The sequence below is a fragment of the Clytia hemisphaerica genome, unplaced genomic scaffold (assembly GCF_902728285.1).
Source record: "Clytia hemisphaerica strain Z4C2 unplaced genomic scaffold, Clytia hemisphaerica genome assembly, whole genome shotgun sequence".
Classification (NCBI taxonomy): Eukaryota; Metazoa; Cnidaria; class Hydrozoa; order Leptothecata; family Clytiidae; genus Clytia; species Clytia hemisphaerica.
In genome coordinates this window covers 511,681-539,395 of record NW_027103836.1, presented here as the reverse complement: position 1 = coordinate 539,395, position 27,715 = coordinate 511,681, and the positions used below count along the sequence as shown (strand labels likewise).

Sequence of the window (27,715 nt, the reverse complement as noted above, 5' to 3'; positions counted from 1 at the left end):
GGCCCAGAGAGTCCTCTCCTTTTCAATCTTTACATAGACTTCGTCATGCGTCTCTTCATCGAAAAGGGGAAAAAGGAAAGAATTGATTTTTTTGAACATACGGTATCAATATGAAATCGTTCACCAGAGATGAAAGAGCGGCTCTTAGAGAACAAGGGAAAAAGCTCGCTGGAAAATCAATTCTCGAATGGTGTGGCTATGCTGATGACCTCGTCCTGTTTGTTAATTCTCGAGAAGGTCTTCAGAAAGCTGCAGAAACTCTTGATAATTTTTTTTCGAAATTCGGTTTGACAATAAATGTCTCAAAAACTGAAACTATGATAATTAATTGCAACACAGAATATCCTCAGTCAATCGTAACTCTAAGAGGAATGATTCTGAAGAATGTCGTTGAATTCAGATATCTTGGCCCGGTTATCAAGTATGATGAACCCAACACAGGCGACTCCGAAATTAACCAGCGCATACAAATATCTCAATCGAAATTTGCTGAAATGTCAAATCTATTACAAAATTTCACGATAAATTTAAGAACCAGAGTCATGTTCTTGAATAGTTTTGTGCGTAGTCGTTTGTGTTATTCTTGTCAGAATTGGAATCTTACTCAATATCAGTATGATCGTTTGGACGTGGCATATAGAGTATTTTTGAGGCGTATGGTTCGTGGTGGCTTTCGCTTTTGTGACGAGAGCAATGGTGATTTTAGATATGTTATTAATAATGATCGTTTGCATCAAATATGCGGTACGTCAGATTTAAATTTATTTATAAAGTTGCAACAGCGCAACTATGCATTACACGTGGTTAGAATGTCCTTGGAGAGAAATGTTAAGTGTTTAACTTTTAACGATGATAAAAATGTTAGAAGAGGTAGACCAGCAAAGTCACTTCTCAATCAGGTGACTGATAATGAAAATGTTTCAATAGACCAATTGTGTAATATTTCCCTAGGCAAGAAACTTGGTAGATCGACTTAAAACCAATTCACTGAGCTTGGTTCTAGGTCCAATCTTTTTTCTAGAAATAGATTTTGATTGTAAAATTTATATATATTATATATATAGTCTAAATGTGGTCTAATGTAAGATTTGTATAAAGTAAGCAGAGATTTTCTTGGTACATGTTTGCGAAGTCTGTTAATGAGGCCAATACCTTTGTTGGCCTTTTTTATTTTTTCGTCTAAATGGTGACTGAATGAGAGTTTGGAATCCAAGATAAGACCTAGATGCTTCTGACATTCACTAGTTCTTATGTCAGTATTATTTAATTATTTTGTGAGATGTGCAAAGTATCTATTACTCACGAGTGTTGATGAAGTAATCAAGTAAACGAGTGTCAGCTAGTTGACAGATTAATTGATAAAGTGATTGGTTGATGGTTGCTAAGGTTACGTAGCCATGCCAATACCTGAAAAATAAATAACGAAACAATTTCTGCACTGAAGCAGAAAGCTCAACAAAACAAAATGACAGCCAAGAAGAACTTTTTAACCATATTTTCTAGGTTGTAGACGGTAGTGTCATTTTGTAAAAACTGTCATTGCCATTTGCATTCTGTATTATTTGGTTTGTGTATTCCAAACTTGCTTGCAGGCGTGGCAAGAGCTGGGTAGTAAATTTGGGGGGTCGATGTATTGGCCTGGTAAAATTGATATGGAGTAGACAGTCTCCTAAATAATGGTTTCATTCACAAAACAAGAAAAACAATTGATTTATAAAAGAGGGAAGTTAATGACTAACCCGTGTTTAAAACACAACTTCGCTATGATATCCACATGCTCTTCACATTTGGTGGGTGATTTATGGAGATTCTCTACAAGATCTTTCAAAAGACCACCCCAACGCCATTCCAAGGTGCTTGAACCAGGACGTGCTTTACCAGAACTACCACAAAACAAGAGGGCGTTCCCAGGGTGGTACTGAAGGGCGGATTCGACCACAAGACGCGTGAAAATGTGTTCTAGTTTCAAGTCTTTGATTTCTAATTTTTGTTGGAAATAAGCGAGATATTCCTCGTGTTTTGATTCGTCGTTGCCAAGGATACCAGAATACATCAAAATAATGATCTCCCATTGGCCCAAGTCTTTGCACGTGATGCAGTCCAGCAGTAAGTTCAACGAACGGTTGTAGAGTCTAAAGAATGTGAAGGTTGGAAGTTAACTAGTTCAGTGGACATTTGACTATTTTCAACACTTTAGGCGTGGAATAGGCATCTGGCTTTATTTAAAAACTAGGATTAATACTGAGAAACTAACACAGGACTCAGTATCAGTAAAAAGATTTGAAAAGAAACTATGTTTACTACAAATTGAGCTTTTCCAGAAAAAACCGTATACCCCCTGTTGAGGAGGTCCATCCCTCTATAGCTGGAAATGCTGTAACCCCCTGGAATTCCAGGCAATTTTAGGTTTAAACCCCTCTGGAATTCTAAATTTTAGTACGGTTTAAAAAGCAACCCCCATGGAATTCCAGTTATTTTTGACAAAGTTTTTGTATCTCCTACGGAATTCCGCCACATATCAAACCTTACCCCTTGGAGGAAGTGGACCTCCTCAACAGGGGGTTTTTCTGGAAAAGCCCACTGTTCTTCTGGTATAGATAAAAAACAAGTTGAACAAACATACATACTTTGAGATGACGGCAAGAAAATGTTTGAGATCAGTATTGACAACTTCTTCAAGGATGTTAGAATCCGGTGAATTACTTTCGATCAGTTTTGCCAATGTTGAATTCCGATGAGTATCTGAAACGTTCAACAACAAAACGAAAAATGAAAACGTTCATGAGAAATCTACAGTTATAACCATTTTATATTTAGACAAGACCAATTTGATTAGTTGTTTTACAGGCCCGACCAACCCTGAAATCCCAAAAATCGAAATAAAAATACAATTGATTTTAATAGTACATTTTTATTTTCATTGCTTTACAGGCTGCCAAATTTTCAAAATTTTGGTAGTTTTTCCAAGGTTATGAGAATTTCATGTTCAATTTTTCATTTTATCCATGAATTTGAGCTCTCTGTGTCTGTTTATTTTCTATTTCGCATTTTTGTCAAGATGTAGTAATTTTTGCTGCCTTTTTAGGAGATTTTGTAGGAGAAATTCTACTTTTATTTTCATTTTTTCGCCGACCGACCCTCTTTTTGGGCAGCTTGGCCCGTGAAACAACAAATTAAATTGATCTCGCCTTATAGCTGAAAATATTAATTGACAGAAATAAGCAGCTTAGCGTATGCATTGATGGCTGAAAATATCTATCTATTTTAATTGGCATAGAATTAAGCAGCTTAGCGTATCAGTTACAGCTGAGAGTTATCAAGAGTTAGCTTGTTAGAGCTGTTGGTCTATTTTATTAGGTCATAAGTCATCGTGAAGTCATCCTACACGTGTTCACCGTATCAAAGACCGTCAAAATGCTTTGTTCGATCCGGTGCTAGCGGTTTCTTCTATACTGACAAGCCCCGAAGAGATTTACAGGCAATTAGTACAACCCATAGGGACCATCGATATCGAAAATCTAACCGAAACAAATCCGGTTGAGGATGGTTAGAATTCTGAGGCTTGGACCCTAATAAAAAGGAAAACAGCTCTCAAACTATAACCCCCAGAAACCCTCAAGATTGTTTCTTATACTCACATTTGAGAGTGATCACATAAGCAAGCCAAGTTCTCCATCGGCACTTCTTAGTGGATGACAAAATGACACGAATGCGTGCAAAATTGATGATGGGAAAATACCTCAACACGAAGCACGCACGACATTTATCGATTAAACACCATTCACACGATTCACCTTCGGTTAAGTCGTAATTTTCACACATGGCGGTATTTTCGATTAAAATATCGATTGATTCGCGTAAAATATCGCACGTTGAGTTGGACGATTTACTACCAGAATCAACAGAGGCTATGGTGCTCAGACTTTTCCGGTCTAGTAGCTCGCCAACGTCTTTGATATTCTTTATATCTTGCAACAAATCCGGTACCGTCACCTTTTCAGTATCTTTCTCCAACGATGGAGGGTCTTTCTCAACTTTCTCCACCACTGGTGAATTTTTGCTCTCCGCCGTCAAAATTCTTTGCATTTCTTCCTCAGCGTTCTCCATGATTACGTCAAGAGATAATTCCGTGTTCAACAAACTTATTTCGTGAGCTTTTAACATGGAGCATTTCTTAGGGAAAGTGTTCGTTTCGAAACACAACATGGCCAGATTACAAATTTCACTGAACGCTGAGTGTGACTGTTGGAAGAAGAGATCATTGCACTGCACATCTAGGTAAGCTAAGATGGTATTGTTCATTTCTCTTTGAATATTTGAGTCCAATAATCGAAAACATTCCTCGCGGAAGCTCTTTGTAGCCTCTGACAAACACTTAGCCCACGATTTCAACTTTTCGAGGAACGATTTCGGATTATAGAGAACACCAGCATCTCGAAAATCATTCCTGGAAAAATGAAAATTAATTAATTAATCTACTTTGCTATACCACCCAACCCTTTACAATATATCGATCATGGACTTCCAAGAATTTCTTTTGTTTTGGCCAGCAGGATTCTTTCTTTCTCAGGTCACTCTTCCACACGAAAAGAAAAATTGGATCGGATATCTTACAATGTGCCCTGCTTGCCCTGTTTTCGGCTGCAGATTGAGGAGCTAGAGATCACGAACTGTAGGGAGAGTTATTGCTTGTTTCCCAGCTAGGTTCCTTCAGACCTAGATCGAAGGATACATGCATTTTTGGATTTTAGAAGTAATGGCTAAAAATAAGTTTTCTACCTTGTAGTATACGTAGCGGTGACAAGTTTGTTAACAATTTCACTCGCATTTGGAGGTAGCTGCAATTGAAGCGACGCCAACGGCTGTCTTGCACCCACGTGATCTGTTTCTTCAAAGGGTAGTTGTGGTTGGGTGGATGAGAAACGCCGGTCACTTCCACTTTCGTTTTGTATCGTGTTTGGAATCGGTTGGTCAGTTGTGGAGATCAAAGAACTGGTTCGATCCTGAAAAAGAGTAGTCGATTAATATATCTTTACGTTAATTTCATCTAATTGAATAATAACTATATAATTCTTCATCATCGACCTTGCAGTTGCGGATTCTCACACTTTTCATGATAGTTCGTTTGATTTTCTTTATCCAAATATGCAAAAGCTTTTGAAATTGATATTGGTCAATTTGAGGGTTGATTTGGAATTTAAGTGTTACCACTGTATCCATTTGATAGAGCTCTTTGTCGTTATAGTTTTTTTACTCAGTTCAAAGAGCTCTATCATGGATTTTAAGGCCTTGCAATTGCTTGTTTCGTTGTCAGCCGAAATGACCTCGTTATTTTAGAGAGTCAAGGCTATGAGCTTTCTTACGGTGGCAATGTCTTTGTCTGGAACCCATTTTAAAACTCACAATGGTTTAAAGTTTTGGCGGATCGGCAGAAAAGACTTCTTGGAAAGGAAAATTATTACTGAAACTAGGAAAATTTTATACTTTTTCCGCTGTGCACTTTGCAGGACGGATGGTATGGTTTCTTTGTTTACGTGTGGTAGATTGTTTGAAACCTGACAATAGCTTTGATGCTCGCTGATTTTTTATGATTCTTTGGAATATGGTATTTTATTAGGGATTTTTTGTAATTTAAGAAAAAGCTGTCGGTATTAGGTATTTAGGGACGTGTGTTTAATTTTATTGTTTATTCAATTCAGTGTTGAAATTTCATACAGTAATACTGTCAAATATTATGCTAACTGTTACAATATACACATTAAATAATTTGACAGATTTCAAAACATTTTCACATCATTACAAAAAGTTACATGAGCAGTGACGGTTCAAATTTCACTTTAAAACATCAGAAGACATCATGAAGATTTTTTTCATTTTTGCTGTGGTTATCATCGGCCAAGTGTACTCAGATCAAGGTAACAAGGCTCGTTAAACGAGTTGAAAATATTTTCTTGTGAAATTACGCGCTCAGAATTGTAAGTTCTTTGAGCACTCTAAAAACTGTATTTAGGAGTAAGCTCATGCTAGCTAGTTTAGTTAGTCTATTCTCGCTTACCCAAGCTAGTTTGGTTAGTCTATTCTCGCTTACCCAAGTCGTACTGACGAGAGTCTTGAGAAACACAAGACTGTTTAATAAAGAGGTTAAATAAAAAAACCTTCGCATAAGATCTCAAAAAGATTCCTAAATATTCATTGTAGCACATTTCTGGACTATCAAAAGTATATGTATCCGATCATTTAGGGGAGGTTTTTCATTTTGTAAGGCATTTTCTTAAAACAAAAACTTTTTCTTTCAGATGTTCATCAGCGCCAACGTCGAGGTATCTGTGGCAACCGACAATACAACTCACGATTCGATATGTGTTGTAACGGTATGGTCGTGACGAGATCGGGTGTCTCACCTGCTTGTTGTGGGACACGGGGGTACGATCGCAGATTCGATATGTGTTGCAGAGGCACGATCGTAACAAGGTCGGGAGTATCTCCTGCGTGTTGCGGGACAAGGAATTATGACAGGAGATTTGATATGTGTTGCGGTGGAGTGATCGGCACAAGAGCAGGAATTTCACCAGCTTGTTGTGGTACTCGTGTATATGACCAAAGATTCAATAAATGTTGTAATGGTCATGTTTGCTGAACATTCAATACACAATTCCTTATATTTTTTTGAGTTTTTGTAAAATCACTATTCCAAAAGCAACAACAAGAAAAGCATAATGTTAAAAGCTCTTCCAGTTCTTGCAATGTTTTAATTTTATTAATCTCTGTTAAAACCTTTACATTAGACGGCGCCGATTTAAAATGTCAATAAGATAATTCAAGCGTGATCTTTCAGCTTAGCCAACCTAATCAAGCTCAAGCTTTACATATTCTATAAATTAAGGTGCGTATGCGCCAAAATCAAATACGATATAAAAAATTGTATTTACTGAGTAATAATGTCGGCCTGCTTTGTCGGCCCGGGGCACTTAAATGGTCCGACCCACGGCATGTACCACTCTTAAGGGAAGGTTTTTCGAGACCCTCGAAGGGTGTACTTTTGATAGAATGCACTGCAAGGGTCTCTTTTAGCGTGATACACTGTAAGGGTGTTTTTTGGGACTGCTGAATTGCAAGTCTGAAAGTGAAAATCTGATGTATCTTTATAGTTTTGACTCGCACCAATTTTGATTTGTTTTGCAGATTGTGTCCACATCTCAGGCTCATTTTTAGGTGGCTTCAGCAGAAAAAGATATGAAATCTAACTACACTGTAAGGGTCAGAAATGTTCGGTAAAATGCACAGTAAGGGTACATTTTCACTGCTCAAGGGCTGCACTGTAAGGGTCCGATTTTGAAATCCATTTATTGGCGGCACATGCGTCGTTTAGAAATCGAGTGCCCCCCATGTTTTCAGCCCCACACGAAAAAAGTCACTATATTTTCTTATTTGCGGCGGCGTGTTCGCACATTTAAAGTAAAAATGTCGGCATATGTCCCATTTTCATTTCTTTGCCAGAATTCTTTTTTCAGTACCTCAAGAAACACGGAAGCTTAAAGAGTTGTTGAGTAATATTATCTAATCTACTTACAGTTCTTATATGTTTTGCTAACTACAGTTCTTAATGTTTTGATATCAACTGTCATTTACGTCATCAAAACATTATCACAGAAAAAAAATGCTGAAACGCTGACACTCAAAAATCCCAAGAAATCTAATTTTAACTATCTATATAATTTAATTTTGATGGTGAGATAATACGTTTTTAGAAGACCAAATAATGACGATGACTTCATTTCCATTGTTCATTGCCACATGCATATAAATAGAAACGCAAGAAGTGAACAGTATTAAGAAGCTCACCATCAGACAGAGAAGATAAACCACAAGAAACAAACAACAAAGTTAACTCTTGGTATCATGATGAAAATCGTTTTTCTTTTTCTGGTTTGTTTTGTTCTTCAACAAGCAAGCTCAAATGAGTTGAAGGAAGGAGGTAAATATGTAACATGTTCGAACCCAGTAACTCTAATGAAACATAAGATTTCCTTTTCAAAACTAGATTTCGCTTTTTAGCAACCAGTGGAAAACTGGTTACAAACAACAAATCCATCTTCCCTTGTTCTTTTATCATCTCATCCTTTCTATTTATGAGAAGGAATAGTAAAATTAGAACAGGAAACCTGACATTTAAAGATCCACATTCAAACAATATCAAAAACTTCAACAACATGCTCTGTTTTCCTTTCAGAATCTCACAGCCGTGAACGCAGAGCAGTGTGTGGTTATCAAAGATATAACACTTAAAAAGAATAACAGAGATAACAGATATAACAATTAAAAAGAAACACCAATTACTCTAAATTTGAGTCTAAGGCCTTGGAGAGCTGAGGCCATTGTTTTTTCAGAGCAACAGAAAAAACATAAACATAAACAAAAGTCAAGAAGAAAACGAATACCGGGTAGAGGCTGCTGATCCCGGGGCCTAGGCCAAAGGTAGCCCAACCCACCTGAGTTGTTTTATACTCAGAAGTGGCCGATCAAGCGGAACTTGTTTGGCTTGTGCTGGCTATCAAGTATCAACCTGGACAAAAGACCAAAGACCGCATAGCTTAAACACACCAGGTTAGCCCTGGACTATTGAGGTATTACTTTACTTTTTGCTTCTTTCCGTCCAACGCTTCATTCAATCTCACGTCTCAATACAAGGGTCCTGTGGCTGGTCACCCAGGCATTTCGCCAAATCCTGAGGAGCAGCTGCACATGACAGTGAATGGTTTCCCATGTGCAGCTGATCAGGTATCTCTTATCCTGAATTATCTGCTTTTTTTTTGTTCGTCCAACTAATTCGTTCAACTAGTTCTCCTGTTGGCAATGTAATTTTACTGAATCACTGAGTTAAGTACCTACCCAGTCTCTGGTTTGGTGCTGTTTGTTTGCAGCCATGCCGACTCAACAAAACTCTCAAAACACCATGAGGAATGTTGTGTCGGTTGAACTCATCAATAGTTGGAAGCAAGTTCTTGCTGAACTAGCGGAAGAGGCCAGCAACGAAACAATTAGAAATTGCATCAGACTCTACGATCCAGAAAAGCCAACCAAAGATAACGTAAAAACGCTGAAATCGTGTCGAAAGGATCCTATTATGGAAACATTGAACTTCCTGTCAAAAAAGACTAACTCTATGAACAAAGATGAAGCCATTGAAAAGTTATGTGTGGTTATACAAAGCTATTTTCCAGATATATGCCAAATATGCAACCAGTCATACAGAATAAAAATACATGACAGTTCACTCCTAAAATGCGGCTCCTGTGGGCAAGAAGTCCATCGACCGTGTTACCTAAATCTGTTAAAGAACATGAATTTTATTGATCAAGATGAGGAATTGAGAGACTTGGTATACCAAATTCCTGGTATGTTTTATCTTTGCCAACATTGCCAGGAAAACACAATCAACTTTCCACACAATACATATAAAGCTGCCAATGCTAATGTCAACAATGTCAACATTAACTCTACCCAAACACCTACACAAATAACCACAACAACTAACACTACTATCCTTACTGACTCTCCTGAACAAACACCTACATCCTCACCTGCCAAAAGTAACACTGATCTCTCATCAGACACCTCAATACCCCCTCTACAAAGACGATCAAGAACTCTTCCACCAATCCCACTTACACCAAATGTTATTCTAGACAATAAAAATGAAGAAGCAAACAAAAACCTTGATGATGTTAATCATCTAGGGAGAACAGATTTCATGAAGAAAAGATTTCTTAGAGAGATTGAGAACAACACAAAGCTCACATCTGCAACCTCCCAACCCTCTGAAGAATCAAAAGATCTCAACAAGACCAACAACAATACACCTCCAACCTGTCGATTCTATATGAAAGGAAAATGTAAGCATGGTATTCGCGGTAAAAACTGCCAGTATACCCATCCTAAAGCCTGTCCAAAACTCATGAAATACGGAAACAAAGGTCCAAGAGGATGTAATGCTGGAACTAACTGTGCACAGTTTCACCCCAGAATGTGCTCTTCCTCAATTAAAAGTGGTACATGCTTCAATACCCACTGCACTTTTGCACACGTCAAAGGGACCAGATCCATGTCAAAGAAATCAGATCTTCCAACAAAGAACCACAGAGAAACTAACGATTCATTGGATTTTCTCAAAATACTGGACAACTTGCGCCTGCAAATGATCTCATTCATCAACGAAAGTCTCAAACTGCCACCACAAACTCACCCTACTCAAGAAGTGTCCAAGCTGGTAAATCAACAACGATACCAAACCCAAGCCACAATTCCACCACCACTTCACTTGGGGAATCTGAACTTCAACCAATCAAACCAACTATCCAATCCAAACTTCAAGATGATGCAACATTGAGAAACTTCATGTTTTTAAACATCCAAGGTCTTTGCCCTCAGACCAAACACTCCTCAGTACCATATCTGAGGGAAATTTTGAAGTCAGAGAATCACATTTTTCTAGGACTGACAGAAACATGGCTATCCAAAGGTCATAACGAGGCGGAGCTAGAAATTGACGGATATAAGCTATTTCGAAAAGACAGAAATAGAAAGAAATCTAGATATGGCAGATACAGCGGCGGAGTGGCTTTCTATTTACAGGATGATATTGCTCCTCTTTTCGAACCACTATTGGAATTCTCCAATGGGGTAAACGAAGCTCTCCTTTTATACTCTAAGCAACTTAATGTTATTCTTGGAATACTTTACAGACAACCGACCAACAAAATTCACAAATCAGATGGTCCTGAGTTCATTCAAATGCTCGCTTCAATAACTTCAAAGATTGATACCATTAGCGACTGCACCCCATCCATTTATATTTGTGGAGACTTCAATATTCCACACACATTGATCAACGGTACATACACACAAACAAAAAGCTGTGATAATCAGCTTATATATATTTTAACAGATTTTATGATGCACCTAAACTTAAATCAGACAATTCATAAACCAACACATAAAGACGGAAATATTTTAGACTTTTTACTAACAAACAATCCAGATATGGTTTTCGACTACCAAGTCACTCCTACCATTCATTCAGATCACCATATGGTCCAAGTTGCAACCCATATGACTTTCGACAAAACTTGTAAAAATTTTACCAAGAAAACCTCACACAACAAATTTGACAATTTTAATTTTCACAGCCACAAAATTAATTGGGAAAATATTAAAAAAGATTTACTAAATATTGACTGGCATGCTATTTTAAACCCCATTTCAGACCAAGACGAACAATATGATACTTTCCTTGATAAATGCATAAACGTTATCACTGAAAATCAAGTCCCTTCAAGAATGTCAAAGAAACAAAAAACCATTATACCCAGAGATAGAAGAGTGCTGATGCGAAAAAGGTCCTATAGAAGTAAAGCTTGACCTATGTCGGCCTGCTTTTTCGGTCCACGCGAAAAAAGTCATTATATTTTCTTATTTGCGGCGGCACACATTTGAAATAAAAATGTCGGCATATGTCCCATTTCCATTTATTTGCCGGAATTCTTTTTGCAGCATAAAAACTCGAGTTACTTGGAAACGAACCTTAAAGTGTAGTGGTAGTTAACCTTTTAAGCATCTTTGTATTTTAAGGAGATGGGGAGCATCTGAGAGGAGGACTCGAGCCCCCCCTTAAATTTCCAAGATTGAAAAGTCTGAAAAAGTGATCTGGAAAGTAAATATGAGGTGAATGTGAAAATTTTAGTTCGGCCAGCTGTCCTTTGGGTAATTCAAATTTATATTTGGTGCTCACTTGAAAAGTTTTGTGTCAAAGGTTATCAAAGATTTTCACTTTAAGGAACACGGAAGCTTTAAAGGGCTCTGACCATAGTCAAAAGATCGAATACGCAGATTTAGAGATAAAACTTTTGTTTTGAGTTCCTTGACACTTTTAACAAAAAATCGTCTTTATAAGTTGTTTCTGAATTTATTCTATCAAGAGTAATTAACAGTTTAATTACAAAAATGACGTTATGAACCTTAGAAAGATGTCAATAAAATGTTATATTACCCTCTTTTACTGCAAAAGATTGAACTATCTAAATATTTTCGGATAAATTTTCTAAATCAATGTTTCAAAAGTTACGACTCTATTTGTGCAAAAAAATGGGATGAAGAATTGGTCAAAAGCCACTTATTTTAAGATTTTGAGACAGAAAGTTTTACAAAAATTTTCCGAAAATCTATTGTTAGTTTGGTTAAAGATACACCATCTAGTGCAAAAATTTTTTCAAAATCTTTTTACTTCGCCGAAAATAAGCTCCTCAAAGTTGAAATACTGTCTTTGCAAATGTCTTCATTTTCTTCTTCATCAAATTTTTTCAATGCAATTTTTGAATTTTCAGATTCAGGAATAGTTGGCTTAACAGAAAATGTATAATATGCCATAGTTTTGTTGGTTACATCAGTCAGAAAACACATTTTAATTACGACAATTATGAAAAATTCACTATGGTCAGAGCCCTTAAGAGTTGTTGAGTAATATTATTTTTTTCACCATCTAATAACACAGTTCTTAATGTTTTGATATCAACTGTCATTTACGTCATCAAAACATATCACAGAAAAAATGCTGAAACGCTGACACTCCTGAAAAAAAAAACGCTGAAATTCCAAGAAATCTAAATTTGACTAGCTTATACGTTTTTAGAAGACCAAATATGACGATGACTTCATTTCCATTGTTCATTGTCACAGTATAAATAGAAGCGCAAGAATTGAACAGTATTAAGAAGCTCACCATCAGACAGAGAAGATATAAACCACAAGAAGCAGACAACAAAGTTAACTCTTGGTATCATGATGAAAATCGTTTTTCTTTTTCTGGTTTGTTTTGTTCTTCAACAAACAAGTTCAAATGAGTTGAAGGAAGGAGGTAAATATGTAACATGTTCGAACCCAGTAACTCTAATGAAACATAAGGTTTCCTGTTTGAAAACTAGATTTTGCCTTTTTAACAACCAGGTTACAAACAACAAATCCATCTTCCCTTGTTCTTATATCATCTCATCCTTTCTATCTATGAGAAGGAATAGTAAAATTAAAACAGGAAACCTGACATTTAAAGATCCACATTCAAACATTCAACAACATGCTCTGTTTCCCTTTCAGAATCTCACAGCCGTGAACGCAGAGCAGTGTGTGGTTATCAAAGATATAACACTCGATTTAGGATGTGCTGCAGTGGCAAATTGGGCCTAAAAGGATCTAACAATGCCTGCTGCGGTCAAACAGGTTATAACACTCGATTCAGGATGTGCTGCGGTGGCAAATTGGGCCTAAAAGGATCTAGCAATACCTGTTGCGGACAAACAGGTTATAACACTCGATTCAGGATATGCTGCGGTGGTAGATTGGGCTTAAAAGGATCTAACAATGCCTGCTGCGGTCAAACAGGCTATAACACTCGATTCAGGATATGCTGCGGTGGCAAATTGGGCTTAAAAGGATCTAACAATGCCTGCTGCGGTCAAACAGGTTATAACACTCGATTCAGGATATGCTGCGGTGGCAAATTGGGCTTAAAAGGATCTAACAATGCCTGTTGCGGTCAAACAGGTTATAACACTCGATTCAGGATATGCTGCGGTGGTAGATTGGGCTTAAAAGGATCTAACAATGCCTGCTGCGGACAAACAGGTTATAACACTCGATTTAGGATGTGCTGCAATGGTCGACTATGTTAAAAGAATATCTGTATAACTACAGCACCGAGTTTTAGTTTAAACATATGGGGATAGAGAAGGTATCTCCAGCAACCTCAAGCAAGAAAAAGTGCTTCCGGAACGACTGATTTAATTTATCGCTTTCTTTATTTTCACGCGGCATATTTTTCAAAATCTGGCGATTAATTTTACTTTCAATCTGCCGTTTGTGCGAAAATCACGCTTTAATTCCATCAAAGAGTTTCAATAATAGCCCCTTCAGGACTTTAAACTCAATGGTATTAACTCTTATCAAGGATTTGTAGAAATAAAAGGAGCGAAATGATATTGAAAATGTTATTTCTTACTTTGTATTTCTATAGAGCAATCTTTTTATGTATTGTTATAGTATTGTATTGTGTATGTATTGTTATATTCATGTAAAAATAAAATTTTCATTCTTGATCCCTTAAAATATGGAATGTTTATGTTTCACTCTTGATAAGGAACACCCCTGTCTCAGTGCCCCAGTAGAACTGTTTCCCTCAGTGGGGATGAAAATTTCTATCAAAATGCCAATGCGGATGGTTTTGGAGTGCAATTTTTTACATTCAGTTTTCAATGGGGATAAAATCATAGAGCAATTTCCTAGTGGGGTTGAAATTGTAGGATATTTTTTCCACCGGGTACGATTTTTTGGCCTATTTTCCACCGGGGTGGGGGGTCCACCGGGTCTGTGACACAGGGGTGTTAAGGAATAACGATATTGCATAAAAGTACTGTCGCTCGACGTTTGTATGTATAGGGTACTCTGTAAGAATCGACCAAAGAGAAGTACACTGTAAAAGAAAATTGATTGCTTTTCAGCTATCTGTTACTACTTCAAAATAGTAGGGCTTGGTACAGACTATGGTTCTAGGAAGAAGAAACACATGAAAAACAAAGTACTTGAAAAATAACTAATAGAAAGCAAAACGCTGAATAAACGAAATTTAAAAGTGTTTATCCTTCGTCAAGTAGCTACCTCTCTTTCTTGGATCATAGAAAACATAAAGGAAACAAAACTTTATATTCTCTAGACTCTCTTATATTCTTTAGACACTTTGTAGTCTGATTTGCGCTCCTGCTGTTTTTTTTTTTGAATACGTTTTTGAAGTCAGCTGCGAAAGGTTTTATGAATTTAGATATTCATTTTTTGGGATCTTCAGAAATCTTAGATGAAAATTGAAAAGATCTCCTTCGCCTAGGACAAAGTTGGTCACGTTTTATAAATTGTAACAATGGGTTTCTGGAGGAGTATAAATAGGGCAGGCTGGCAGTTCGGAGCCTGGAAGAAATCACAACAGTTATAACAAGGGAAAACTATAACAATAAACCTATTGAAAAGGTAAAACTTTTTTTTTCAAAATCGCACTCTAGCACCGAAAATTTTCGGTGATTACATGAAGTTTGGGGCCATTACATGAAGTTTGTTTCATAGTTATTTATGCTATCTTTACTGTAAATGTCCAAAACTTTAGCACTTCTATAAACTTAACTATAGTTACAAATTCCACATTAGTAAAAATAGTAAAAACCTCAATCATCTTCAAGTAAAGCAAAGTTTCGGATATGTGTAAACTATAAAGGTCCCTTTTTTACACCCTCGAAAGTCTCTCAAAGGGGTACAAAAACCATTTGGCTCCAACATAACCGCCCCCACACAAACCTAGTAATCTTGCCCACACAACCGTGAATAAACAGTTTGGTTAGTTTTCATGGAAATTTGTAGCACTTTTTGCACAGAACATCTGCAGAAATTATAGTAAGTGAAACCAATGTTTTATGTAACTCATTATTTTCATAGATGGCGTTAACATCGTAGAGTTTTGTCCTTTTGGTTTGTTTAATTGCTATCCAGGCTACCTTCTGTCCTACAAAAATCATTTATAATCAATCCAATCGAAGTCTTTTCCAAAAGTTTGGCAATTGCACATTTACACAAAATGCTTTTGAAGGGTAAAACGATAAGATTGAAGTTATACCTTATTGGAAAGACAATTCTGAGTGGCTGAATTTGATTTTTTTTATTGGAAATTTTTATCCAATGGAAGAAAATCTTCAATCTGTGTTTTGTTGAAACTTTGAACGTTAAAATGTATTTAGATTTTGCATATCCTTCTTGGATTAAAAGTTAGAGCCCTAATAGAGCCGTAATATGAGTCCATTTAGCCCCTTTTAATCGATTGTAACTTTAGGTAAAAAAAATACAGCTTCAGAAAAGAGTAATTTAAATAATTTTGGGCCCGTCCGAAAAATCTTCCTTATTTATCTTCATTTTCGAAACTGTCAATTATATTTTTGGAGACTTTAATACAATAATATAACCTGTTGGCAAAAGAAAAAAATCAAAAATCATGATGACCAAAAAAAATACAAGAGTACAAGATATATTAAATTGTAGTACAATGCGTGCATCGAAAGTATAATTCAATTTTCTTTTTGAAATTGAATAGAAAATTGAAATTTTTTCTAATTTCTTTTTTTAATATGTGAAACAAAATTGAAGAATAAGTCAAATTTGTATTTTCTATTTGAAATAGGAAATTGAACTAAAATGATATATTTTGGGAAAAATACGACCAAAAAAAAAATTTCCCGCTTAAATTCTTGCATCAACCGTTTTATATCTCCCTAATACTAAGCCACGCAATTTAATCAGACAGCATTTACTTTATGTACACTCTTATTAGCTCCGTAGTAATTGGCGCACTTGCTTTATGACATTTCTAAATAACGGAGATAATTGGAACCTTTGAAAGTTACTGACAGTGCAAGCAGCAGTATTGTTAAGCTTCAATGGTCGAAACGAAAATTTATATTTCGAGTTGTTGGTCTTTTTCAAAAATTTTCTCATTAATGCATTAAGGTATCATATGAGAACTTCCCATTTTCACGGTCCTATAGAAGTAAAGCTTGAGCTATGTCGACCTGCTTTTTCGGCCCACGCGAAAAAAGTCACTATATATTCTTATTTGCGGTGGCACACATTGGAAATAAAAATGTCGGCATATGTCCCATTTCCATTTATTTGCCGGAATTCTTTTTGCAGCATAAAAACTCGAGTTTTTTTTTTAAACGAAGCTTAAAAGTGTACTGGTAGTTAACATTTCGAACATCTTTGTATTTTAGGGAGATGGGGAGCATCTGAGAGGAGGAGTCGAGCCCCCCCCCCCCCCAGGGGGGTTCAAGCAGTTAATCCAAAACACTTCTCACTATGCCTGTTTTGACCGTGGTGGTCCATTTTCAAATTTTGAAAAATATAGTTAATCCAAGAGTGGATTAACTGCCAAAGGGGTGGTCTCTGAAAGAATTCTGGGAAAAAAAAGTGGACTAACTGCATTTTCTGTCATTCTGTAAAATTCATTTATTCTGATTCATGCTCGTTTTTGCCTAGACTAGTAAACTAGTCGGTTATTACTTTTAACCTTATAATAAAACTGTCAATCAAATAATGTAAACACTAATTAAATATTCAGCGCGCGTGAGAGAAAAGGAAAATAACCGACTAGAAGCTACTTCCAACGCCTTTTTTTCTTCACCTAAAATCGTAAGGAGAGACATACAGATTTCTGTATGTCTGACCCGTGCGGGATTGCATTTATTTTTCTTTCTGTTTATTGCGTTTTTAGAAATGCTCATTTATTTATATGTTCTCATGTTCAATGTTACTATGAAATATCATTTAGTCAAAAAAGTTGGATGGATTCTCAAAAACCTAAAAAAAGTTGTAAAATTAAACAACGTTTTTTGAGGGAAGTAGCTTCTAGTCGTTGAAATTCAGAAAAGAGACGCAACTTCACCCCTTCGATTCTTTTTATTTGGAGCTTGATTTTTTGTATATGGGTCTGTTTTCAACGACTAGTTTACTAGTCTAGTTTTTGCCTCTTCTTCTGTCTTTAAAACGTCAAACTGTATCAAAGTCCTGCTTTAACTTTATCCTGCTTTGTTTACAAATTCGGTTTTCACTAATTTTCAAGCTGATACAAAATCGGGTGATTCGCCCCTTTTTTGTAAACAAAAATCCGATTAAAACAGATTAAAAATGGTAGACAATTTGCGAAATATATTTCAGGTGGAACAGCCTGCTTGCGAGCTTGTATAACCTTTTTATCAAAATGGTTTGTTTTAAACCAGCTTTTACTTAATATATACTTAATAGAACATATGTTTTACTACCTGTCAATAGAAATATTTCTCACAGAATTCTATACATCCTATTTATCTATTCTTTCTATGTACTATTGTGCAAACACACACACACATTTTTTTACTGCTCCTCTTTCACTTTTTTCACTTAAGTTTGAAAGCAGTTGAAAACGGTATTATGAGCATGAATCTGGTAATGTCACCCAAATAGGTCAAAGTTTTTGGAAAAAATAAAGTTTTGAATTTCACTTTTATTCCTGGATAATCTTTTTATTAATGACTTCAATTTTCAGAAAACATAAATATCAGGGCTTAATCAAACTGGCTTGGTCCAGAAATTTGACCTAGAGTAGTTATAATCAGACAAATTTGGCAAAAAACTCTTTTTAGTTTACACTTCATTTGAGATAAAATATGCATAATCTAATACTTGTCTTAGATTTCAGTCCAAGCCTAATATAATAAGCTGCATTGAAAAGCAATTTTTACCGTCCAGTATGACATATTTTTCAAATTCTGACACTTTTTCCAGAAGAAAATCTAAAATACTAAAAAATATTCCTATAAAGTTTGACTTCATGAAAAGAAAACTGGCTATGATCAGGTAACTTCATTCTAGATTTAAAGGACCCATTAAAACCAAAAGTTTGTTATATTTCAGTTGATCAATAAAAAATTAGAAAATGAAACCTTGTTGGTTGCGGACGACATAACTTTTTGTCAAATTTACTTTAAAATCAGCAATAAACATTAAACTGAGTAATTATTTGGCTTTTAATACTTTGCTGTACTTGAACCAAAATTTAATCATTGAAATTTGTTGTCTTGAGTTGAAAGGTCTTTGTAACTATGATTTCCTGAAAATTGAAGATTTATCTGTAAAAGAGAATCCAATCATATATCATTTTTTGTCATAATCTAATTTTAAAAGTGAAATTTTGAGCTTGACATTAACTGTTGTACATCTTCATAATCAGTAAATATGATTTTTCCTTGAAAAGCCACTCAACCTGCATGCCAAAATGCCCCGGTGGAATGTTTTAGGAGGTGGTTCCTAAATATCATCCAAAATCAGTTACTACGGATGATGTTCTGGATTAACTGCTTCCCCCCCCCCCCTGGCCCCCTTAAATTTCCAAGATTGAAAAGTTTGAAAAAGTGATCTGGAAAGTAAATATGAGGTAAATATGAAAATTTTAGTTCGGCCAGTATTCTGCTTAGTAATTCAAGTTTATATTTGGTGCTTACTTGCAAAGTTTCATGTCAAAGATTTTCACTCTAAGAAACACAGAAGCTTTAAGAGTTGTTGAGTAATATTATTTTTTTCACCATCTAATAACAGTTCTTAATGTTTTGATATCAACTGTCATTTACGTCATCAAAACATATCACAGAAAAAATGCTGAAACGCTGACACTCCTGAAAAAAAAACGCTGAAATTCCAAGAAATCTAAATTTGACTAGCTTATACGTTTTTAGAAGACCAAATATGACGATGAATTCATTTCCATTGTTCATTGTCACAGTATAAATAGAAACGCAAGAAGTGAACAGTATTAAGAAGCTCACCATCAGACAGAGAAGATATACCACAAAAAACAGACAACAAAGTTAACTCTTGGTATCATGATGAAAATCGTTTTTCTTTTTCTGGTTTGTTTTGTTCTTCAACAAACAAGTTCAAATGAGTTGAAGGAAGGAGGTAAATATGTAACATGTTCGAACCCAGTAACTCTAATGAAACATAAGGTTTCCTTTTCGAAAACTAGATTTTGCCTTTTTAGCAACCAGTGGAAAACTGGTTACAAAAAACAACTTCTTCTTCCCTTGTTCTTTTATCTTATCCTTTCGATCTATGAAAAGGGATGGTAAAATTGGAACAGGAAACCTGACATTAAAAGATTCGCATTCAACGTATCAAAAACTTCAACAACATTCTCCGTTTACCTTTCAGAATCTCACAGCCGTGAACGCAGAGCAGTGTGTGGTTTTCAAAGATATAACCCGACATTTAGAATGTGCTGCGGTGGCAGATTGGTTTTCAAAGGATCTAACAATGCGTGCTGTGGACAGGCAGGTTATAACATTCGATTCAGGATGTGCTGCGGTGGCAGATTGGTTTTCAAAGGATCTAACAATGCGTGCTGTGGACAGGCAGGTTATAACATTCGATTCAGGATGTGCTGCGGTGGCAGATTGGTTTTCAAAGGATCTAACAATGCGTGCTGCGGGCAGACAGGTTATAACATTCGATTCAGAAGTTGCTGCAATGGTCGACTATGTTAAAAGGATAACTTTATAGCTACCGTTTTGAAGTTGTCAAAGGCGATTCTCCTTCCTCAGCTCGATCGCATTAACCATCGAGTTTAAAGTCCGAAGGGCTGGAGAGGAATTTTTTACCTCTATCATGTAGAAATAAGTAAAGCCTTAAGCTTTGATTCGCTTTTAGAATGAGAGATTACATCGAACATTGTTTACCTTCCTTCGGCATATTTTTCTAAATCCTTTCAATCTGGTGTTTGTGTGAAAAGCACGCTGGTCACGCGTTTCAGATGGGAAATAACTGGATTCTTTTCTTATCCAAGAGTCTCAACTCTAGCCCCTCGGGGCCTTAAACTCAATGGTAATAGCCCTTATCAAGAATTCGTAGAAACAAAAGGAGCAAAATGATATCAAAAATATAATTTTTTATTTTGTATTTTTGTAGAGCAATCTTTTGATGTTTTTTCATATATTTTTCATATATATAAATAAAATTCTCAATATTAGTTCCTTAAAATACGGATTCCAATTGAGTTATAACCGTGTTATGTTTTATTTTGATTTATGACGTCAAAATTGGGGAATAATTTTGATGGGAACTGTGAATTATAGAAAGATTCGAATATTAGAAGTTTGAATTAGCGAGAGGACACCGTAAATGAAATTTGAGGATGTTTAAAGTCGTTTTATAAATGATTGTATTTGTGGTACTACTCTTGTCGATTCGGACTTATATAATTCACAGTAGAGTCTCCATAACTCGAACATCTCCATAACTCGAACATCTCCTTAACTCGAACAAATTCGTTAGTACCGTGAAGATTTACTGTTACAAACTGTTATAAAAATGATCAAACCTTCATAACTCGAATGTTTCCTAAGGGGCGATGGCCAAGTGGTCTAGCGCGTCAGCGTTTCATAAGGTTGATGTATACAAGTTTGATATTACTCTAAAGCAATTGTAGGTATGTTAATGCACGTTTTTATGGTTGTTAAGGTTTGAACCCACAAATCAGTAGTCTAGCAAGCTAGACGACTAATTTATACATAGTAGAAATAAAGCAAAAAGTAATGAATGGAACAATTTTAGTCGTCTAGAAACCTTTGTGCACTAACTCCAAACAAAAGAAAAGTGTCAATATTGCAATTACAATTTTTTCCTGCTCAAAATAATTCTTGAGAAAAAATATGTGTGGATTTGTGTATTTTTAAGTTTTTCATTTTGAGTTGATTTCGTTTTGAGAGTTTGTTGTTGCTTGATAAATTGTTTTCTCGCTACGCAAGTTTCTGCGTAGCTAGCCGGGGTATCTATAAGGCTAGAACACCGGATTCTTCCAGTCGTTTATACAAACTAAATCCCGTATTATTATTATTAGTATTGATATTATTAGTATTACACGCATGATAAACGACTCCAGTCTCCAGTAACAAATCAGCGGCGTTTTTTTATTTTGTAAAAAAGCTTTTAAAAGAATCTTACCATGACAAACGAAAGCCCTTAAACCAAAAAGCATAAATGTGCTATAATATGTATCAGGGGCGGGTGGTCAAAGTAGATTTTTCAGAAAATGAGCTAGAATGCTAAGCAACCCTAGTCCTGACCCGAAAATTGGAGTTGCCTATAAAAAAAGCGTAGCTAAACCAACCCCCTCACTTCTTTGACTAAAATCGAAAATCTCTTTATATTCAATAAAATAGCGTTTTATAAGGTGCAAAATGTGAAGTTTTTTCCAAAATATTGGTCCCCTTACTTCAAACGGCTCGCCTTAGTCCATAAAGATGATTTTTTAAATAAGCTTTCCTGAGCCTATACTTAAGGCTGGAAGGTACCCAGCCTGTTGCGGACGAATAAGCTACGACGCCGCTAACCAAATGTGTTGCAATGATAAGCTCGTTTTAAGTCAAGCTAAGTGTCTTTATAGAAACCGTTTTTTTCTATAGAAATATCATTCCCTTGAGAACGGACCGTTCGAGTCCGAAACATGTCAGGAAAAATCAAAATATAATAGCCACATTCTTATTCACCGTTCAATATATTTCTTGATAAGCGGTAACTGTGCCCAATGATGAAGTGCTTCGAAATAGATACTGAACAGTTAAAAATACGAATTGACGAAAAGTCACGAAAACATGTTAATTTTAAGGGTTTTTCAGGGCCATTAATCGATCATCGACTTTGTTCGCTCGCACTGGAGCCAGCCAGCCTTTCTAACGAAACTTTCTTCCAGTTATTAGTATGAGATGAATGGAACTTTATAATCGGTATCGATTTTCATTAGCTGTTTCATAAAAGTAGAGGCGATATCACAAAATCAAAAGCTTAAATCTTTGCATGTGGGTTAACCGTTTCCACAATGACAAAAATGTTCATCTTTGTGTTAACATTTCATATGAATTATTTATCTGCAGAGCTCGGCAACCTTGAGAGTAAGTAAGTAGTCTTCAAAAAAGTCTGATATTAAATCATTCCGTAAATATTCTTGTCAAAACAAAAGTAAACGAACCATGTAGATTTAAAACGCCATGATATCATCATAATTATCCTTTAGATGCTCGTGCTCCCTTAGGCGAAATCATCGTGTTATCATTCATGGTTTGCAACCATCGGATTCGGTAATTTTGAAATTAAAACGTTCGAAAATCTTTCCTTGAAAATCTGCGAGCTGACTCTAGGCTGACTCTATATAGTGTGTAAATAGTATGATATCTGGTTTTATTTAATCCTTAGGATTTACCCATCCTTATCATAAAAGAGATCGTCGGGCAGTTTGTGGATTTTACCGATACGACCCCCGATATGAAATGTGTTGCTATGGTAACATCGTACCGAGATCTGGACGTTGGCCGAGTTGTTGTGGTTCAAAAGGGTACGATGTTGTCTATAACATGTGTTGCCAAGGAAACATTCAGCCTCGTTCCGGTGCACAGCCATCCTGTTGTAGATCAAAAGGGTTCGATGCAAGCTACAACATCTGTTGCTATGGTAATATACAATCTAAAACCGGGGGTAAACCTAGATGCTGCTGGAGAAAGAGCTTTAATGCTTTACACAATATGTGTTGTGAGGGGGACGTTGTGCCACGACCTGGAGGTCAACCAAATTGTTGTGGCTCCAAGGGGTATGATGCTTCCTATGAAATGTGCTGTGGTGGAAACATCGTCCCTAAAACTGGGAATGATCCGCAATGTTGTGGTAAGGAAAGTTATGATCCATGTTGTACCGAGGTCTGGTCGAGCACCGAGATGTTGTGGGCGGGAGAGTTATGATGCTTTTTACAACGAATGTTGTTATGGTCGAGTGTGTTGAGCAATTTTACACGAAATAATTTTTATTTATTGTATTGATGAAACTTTGACGTGAACTATCCTTTGGTAGGCAAGAAAATCCGTACTCACCCACTAATTTTAATTTGCGATTATTGTAGACGCTTTTTTAAATATAAAAATACACTTTATAAAAATGTCCATGATGAAAATGGCCAAAAAATTAAGAATATGCTAAGAATATCACCATCGTGGAATTTTGCTACTCAAGCTAAAATGCCATTTTTAGAGCATTTTCAATTATAAATTGCCAATTACCCCAAAGTAAGGCTCAATGCTTTCACAAAAGTGCCATTTTATGCTTGAGACGTATGTACTAAATGTTAAATCTAGTCTGAATTAGGATCCTAACCTAGAATGCTGTAAGAATATTTTAGGATGGTTTTCCCAAAAAAGTTAAGAATATCCCTGATAAAATGGATTTACACCATTTTTACAAAAAGAAAGCGTGTATCTGATTATAGAAAGCATAAGACTGCCCAACTTTGTCTGTTACTAAAAAAATTACTAAAATAGCCGCCTAACTTTTCTATTTAAGCTTGGGAATCATTTGCTTAATATCATTATCTAAAATTAACATTGACAAACCGTATTTCATGGGATCTGTTAAGTAAGTCTATTTAACCAAGAAAGAGATAGATTTTTAACGACTTAAAATCTTTCTTTTAAGAAGTTCATAGACGTCAACGGAGAGCGGTGTATGGCTATCAAAGATGAGATCGCAGATTCTATACCTGTTGCAGTGGCAAAGTTGTCCATGACAATGGAGCTGTGGGCAGAAAAGTTATGATAGCAGATTCTATGAATGTTGCTATGGGCGTGTATGTTAAAAAAAAGAATAGAGACAATAATTTATAAATCAATTTCAAAGAATTAAATTCAAAAACAGTATCTTCGTTCATTTAAAAATACACATAAATTTTTTGAAATAAATTGAAACAGGTCACCCTAAAACCAACTCTTAGGCTGATTTACATGTTAAATGCTGAAACATTAAAAATCATTGGTTTTAGAACCAACTAATTTCGTGATCTAGAAAAGTTTAAGTGTTTTATAAATAAAAAATTATATGAATCCATCCGAACAGAGCCTATTTTAGGCTCCTAAACTCTAGATTGGCAGAAATCGTAAAATGTTGACACAAAAAAGAAGGAAAACCTTCAATTTCTTAACCCTTTTTCTTTGATCAGGTTACATAAATGTTAACAATATTTCAAAACATTTTAACCAAACATCAGTGTCTGAAAAACAGATGTTGATGGTATAAAAAGGAATTCTGTGTTTTTTTTCTTTTCATTAAGAAGAATTTGAACTGGTGAATCTTCGAGAAACGGACAAACGAAAGAAAAATGAAGACCATTTTCATTTTGTTAACTTTCCTGGTCATTCAAATATCAACTGAAGGTATGTAAGGAAAAGGGAAGGGAAAGAAACAGATTGTTCAAAATTACGCGGTTTCCTAGGAGCTGTTTGGTGATATCATTTAGAGCTTACAGACCATACTTTACCAATGCCTCTCCGAGTAAAGACTGGTCTTAACTCATAAAGTGTCATCAATCCGTAACTTCAATTTTCGAATATTTTTTTATTTGAATTTCGCGCACACGCCTGCATGTTCGATGCCGGTGGCACTTAATAGGTTAATGAATTTTTTTCTTTTCGGCCGCTGGAGTTTCAATCTTACTTGCTAAACTTTTTATTTCCTTACACAGAAATTCACCATCTCCGAGGGCGCCGCTCATCAACGTGTGCTAGCAGACCGTACAACCCAAACTACAGAATTTGTTGTCAAGGTAACATACTAACATTGCCATCTGGTAAGGCATCGACATCCTCATGTTGTGGAGCCAAATCGTACGCTATTAATTACCGTATTTGCTGTGCTGGCCGTATCTTGGGTTTGCCCTCGCAAAATGCGTCTTCAAGTTCGTGTTGTGGAACAAAGGCTTACAATTTGAACTATCATAAATGTTGTAGAGGAAAAATTATTCCAAGAAGACAATCTTGTTGAGAAATATGTATTCTTTAAGGGCTCTGATCAAAGTGAATTTTTCATATTTTTTAAATGTGTTTTTTGACTAAGGTAACCAACAAAACTATGATATGTCATACATTTATTGTTAGGCAAACTATTCTTGAATCTGAAAATTGCATCGCAAAGATTTGATGAAGAAGAAAATCAAGACTTAACTTTTGTGAATTTTCTTAAAATTCGCGAAAATCGCGTAAATTCTTTCCGTCAAAGTTTCTTCCCCTAAAGAACGGACTTTGTTCATCATTTTGCAAAATTTGATATATTTCGTAAGAAGATGCGTGACAAATTAAAAAAATTGTTTTACTGTATAAAATTTTCAAATGCAAGTGCAAAATTAAGCGTTGAAATCGCCTATATTGATCCCATTCAGTGTTAATTTGGTGCAAACCATAAAAATTCCCTTGTTTAAGACCATTTTTCATCGTTGAACGGTTAAATAAACCTATTGGTCGCGTGACTGACCGTATTGATCGTGTGGCTGACCGTTTTGATCGAGGGGATGCCCGTATTGATCAGTTGCCTGGTCGAATTGATCATATTGGTCAAGCGACTGACCGTATTGATCGTGTGGCTGACCGTTTTGATCGAGGGGATGCCCGTATTGATCAGTTGCCTGGTCGAATTGATCATATTGGTCAAGCGACTGACCGTATTGATCGTGTGGCTGACCGTTTTGATCGAGGTGGTGCCCGTATTGATCAGTTGCCTGGTCGAATTGATCATATTGGTCAAGCGACTGACCGTATTGATCGTGTGGCTGACCGTTTTGATCGAGGGGATGCCCGTATTGATCACGTGACTGACCGTATTGATCACGTGGCTGACCGTATTGATCGTCTGGCTGACTGTTTTGATCACGTATCTGCTCATCAACATTCAAGCGAACCGTTTCATCATCAGCACGATAGACAAAAGTTGTACCTTCATACACATTCCTTCTTTTTTTTTCGACATAAGCAGAGGTTCAACAAGAAAGCTAAGAAAGAGAGAAGAGGGATGCCAAGAAAACCAAGGAATCTCAGCTTTATCCGCGGAATTTTTGGAGTCTTTATTCTCAACTTTGGAATCTTTGGTAATGGTTTAATTTCAAATCTTTCAAATCTTTCAAATGGTTTTGGTGTTCTTGCGAGCCATTCAAAATCTTTCCACATCATTGTTGGTCTATCGGTTATCGGTTTGTTTTTTGATTTAAAACGAGTCTTCCACGAATTCCAGTAATCATTTTTTAACTCTTTTGAACTTCTTGCATCAGATGGTGATCTTGCGCTTAATCCAGTAAAAACATTGATTGTAACAAGTGTTACAAATAGACCTTTATCTATTCCCAACATGTTAATGTGCATCACGATTGAGTAATAAGTGAAATGATTCTAAACAATCTTTTCGTGCTTTTTTCACTAAAAAAAATTTTTTTTCGTGGTTAACCATGGTGTGTTTCTTTTTCCAAGGGATTTCAACAGATTTCTATTTTCTTGAAAATCAATTGATAATGCACAAGCCACATACGAAGTAAGTGGTGACCGAAACTTTCAATCAGAGATTCAAAGAAAAATGATTGACAGCACCCCCCTGTTTTTGGTTAACATCATGATCATCATTTATGGATAAATAAATGGACAATTGGACGAGAGACTTTTCATCCGATTGTACCGGGTATCAATAAGTAAGACTCGCTTTGAATGTAGTTGGATTGATTCATTATTGAAAAGAAGACAGGGTAAAACAGGGTAAAAATATACCCAATACTGAATCGAACTTACAACAATTAACCATTATAACTAACATACTCTAGATAGGAAATAACGTCATATTCTAACTTAAAAAACCGCGCACTCTGTGTGTTTAGAGGATTGTAAGCTTTCGGCATTGAATTCTTCCTAATATAGATAACTTATCTCGCATTTGAGTATAACACGTCGTTTTTCAGGGTTAAAAATTCGGGCGACAATGTCTGTAAAGGTCGAAATATCGTTTGGAAAAAATGTGTTTTACGTTTTAATTTCTTGGGTTTATACAATCTTTGGCTTCTTACGTTTATTTACATTTCTACGTATAAACACGTCCAGCCTAATGCATGCGAATAAAAACCAACTTTTCGTAATGGATGGAAAATCAGAAGATTACAAAACCAAGTGAAAAGGTGGGCGTTGAATGCAACCAAATATTTCAATCTTATTATTAGATTTTCAGCCATATATTTTCCACAACGCCTTACTGTCGAAGCCGT

The 27,715-nt window shown here is 35.9% G+C and overlaps 2 protein-coding genes and 2 long non-coding RNA genes across 4 annotated transcripts in view; 3 read left to right on the top strand and 1 right to left on the bottom strand.

Annotated features, from left to right (window-relative positions):
• The window catches only part of LOC136807106 (uncharacterized), a 43,228-nt gene that overhangs the window by 5,769 nt on the left and 9,744 nt on the right, over window positions 1-27,715 (bottom strand). Inside the window, exons 20-24 of the mRNA XM_067063671.1 lie at window positions 4,780-5,003; window positions 3,639-4,447; window positions 2,628-2,742; window positions 1,740-2,132; window positions 1,304-1,407 (exon numbers count right to left, since the gene is read on the bottom strand). Coding sequence (XP_066919772.1) covers window positions 1,304-1,407; window positions 1,740-2,132; window positions 2,628-2,742; window positions 3,639-4,447; window positions 4,780-5,003 — 1,645 coding nt within the window. The remainder of the gene's footprint in view (window positions 1-1,303; window positions 1,408-1,739; window positions 2,133-2,627; window positions 2,743-3,638; window positions 4,448-4,779; window positions 5,004-27,715) is intronic.
• LOC136807112 (lysophospholipase D GDPD1-like) overlaps window positions 8,305-27,715 on the top strand; it is a 186,601-nt gene continuing 167,190 nt past the window's right edge. Inside the window, exon 1 of the mRNA XM_067063681.1 lies at window positions 8,305-8,355. The gene's annotated coding sequence lies outside the window, so the exon portion shown is untranslated. The remainder of the gene's footprint in view (window positions 8,356-27,715) is intronic.
• LOC136807099 (uncharacterized) lies at window positions 22,448-24,298 on the top strand. Its single transcript, XR_010846644.1, has 3 exons — window positions 22,448-22,556; window positions 22,858-23,322; window positions 24,124-24,298. It is a non-coding gene; the product is annotated as an uncharacterized lncRNA (long non-coding RNA).
• On the top strand, window positions 24,702-25,643 carry LOC136807098 (uncharacterized). The gene is made up of 2 exons (XR_010846643.1): window positions 24,702-24,857; window positions 25,166-25,643. It is a non-coding gene; the product is annotated as an uncharacterized lncRNA (long non-coding RNA).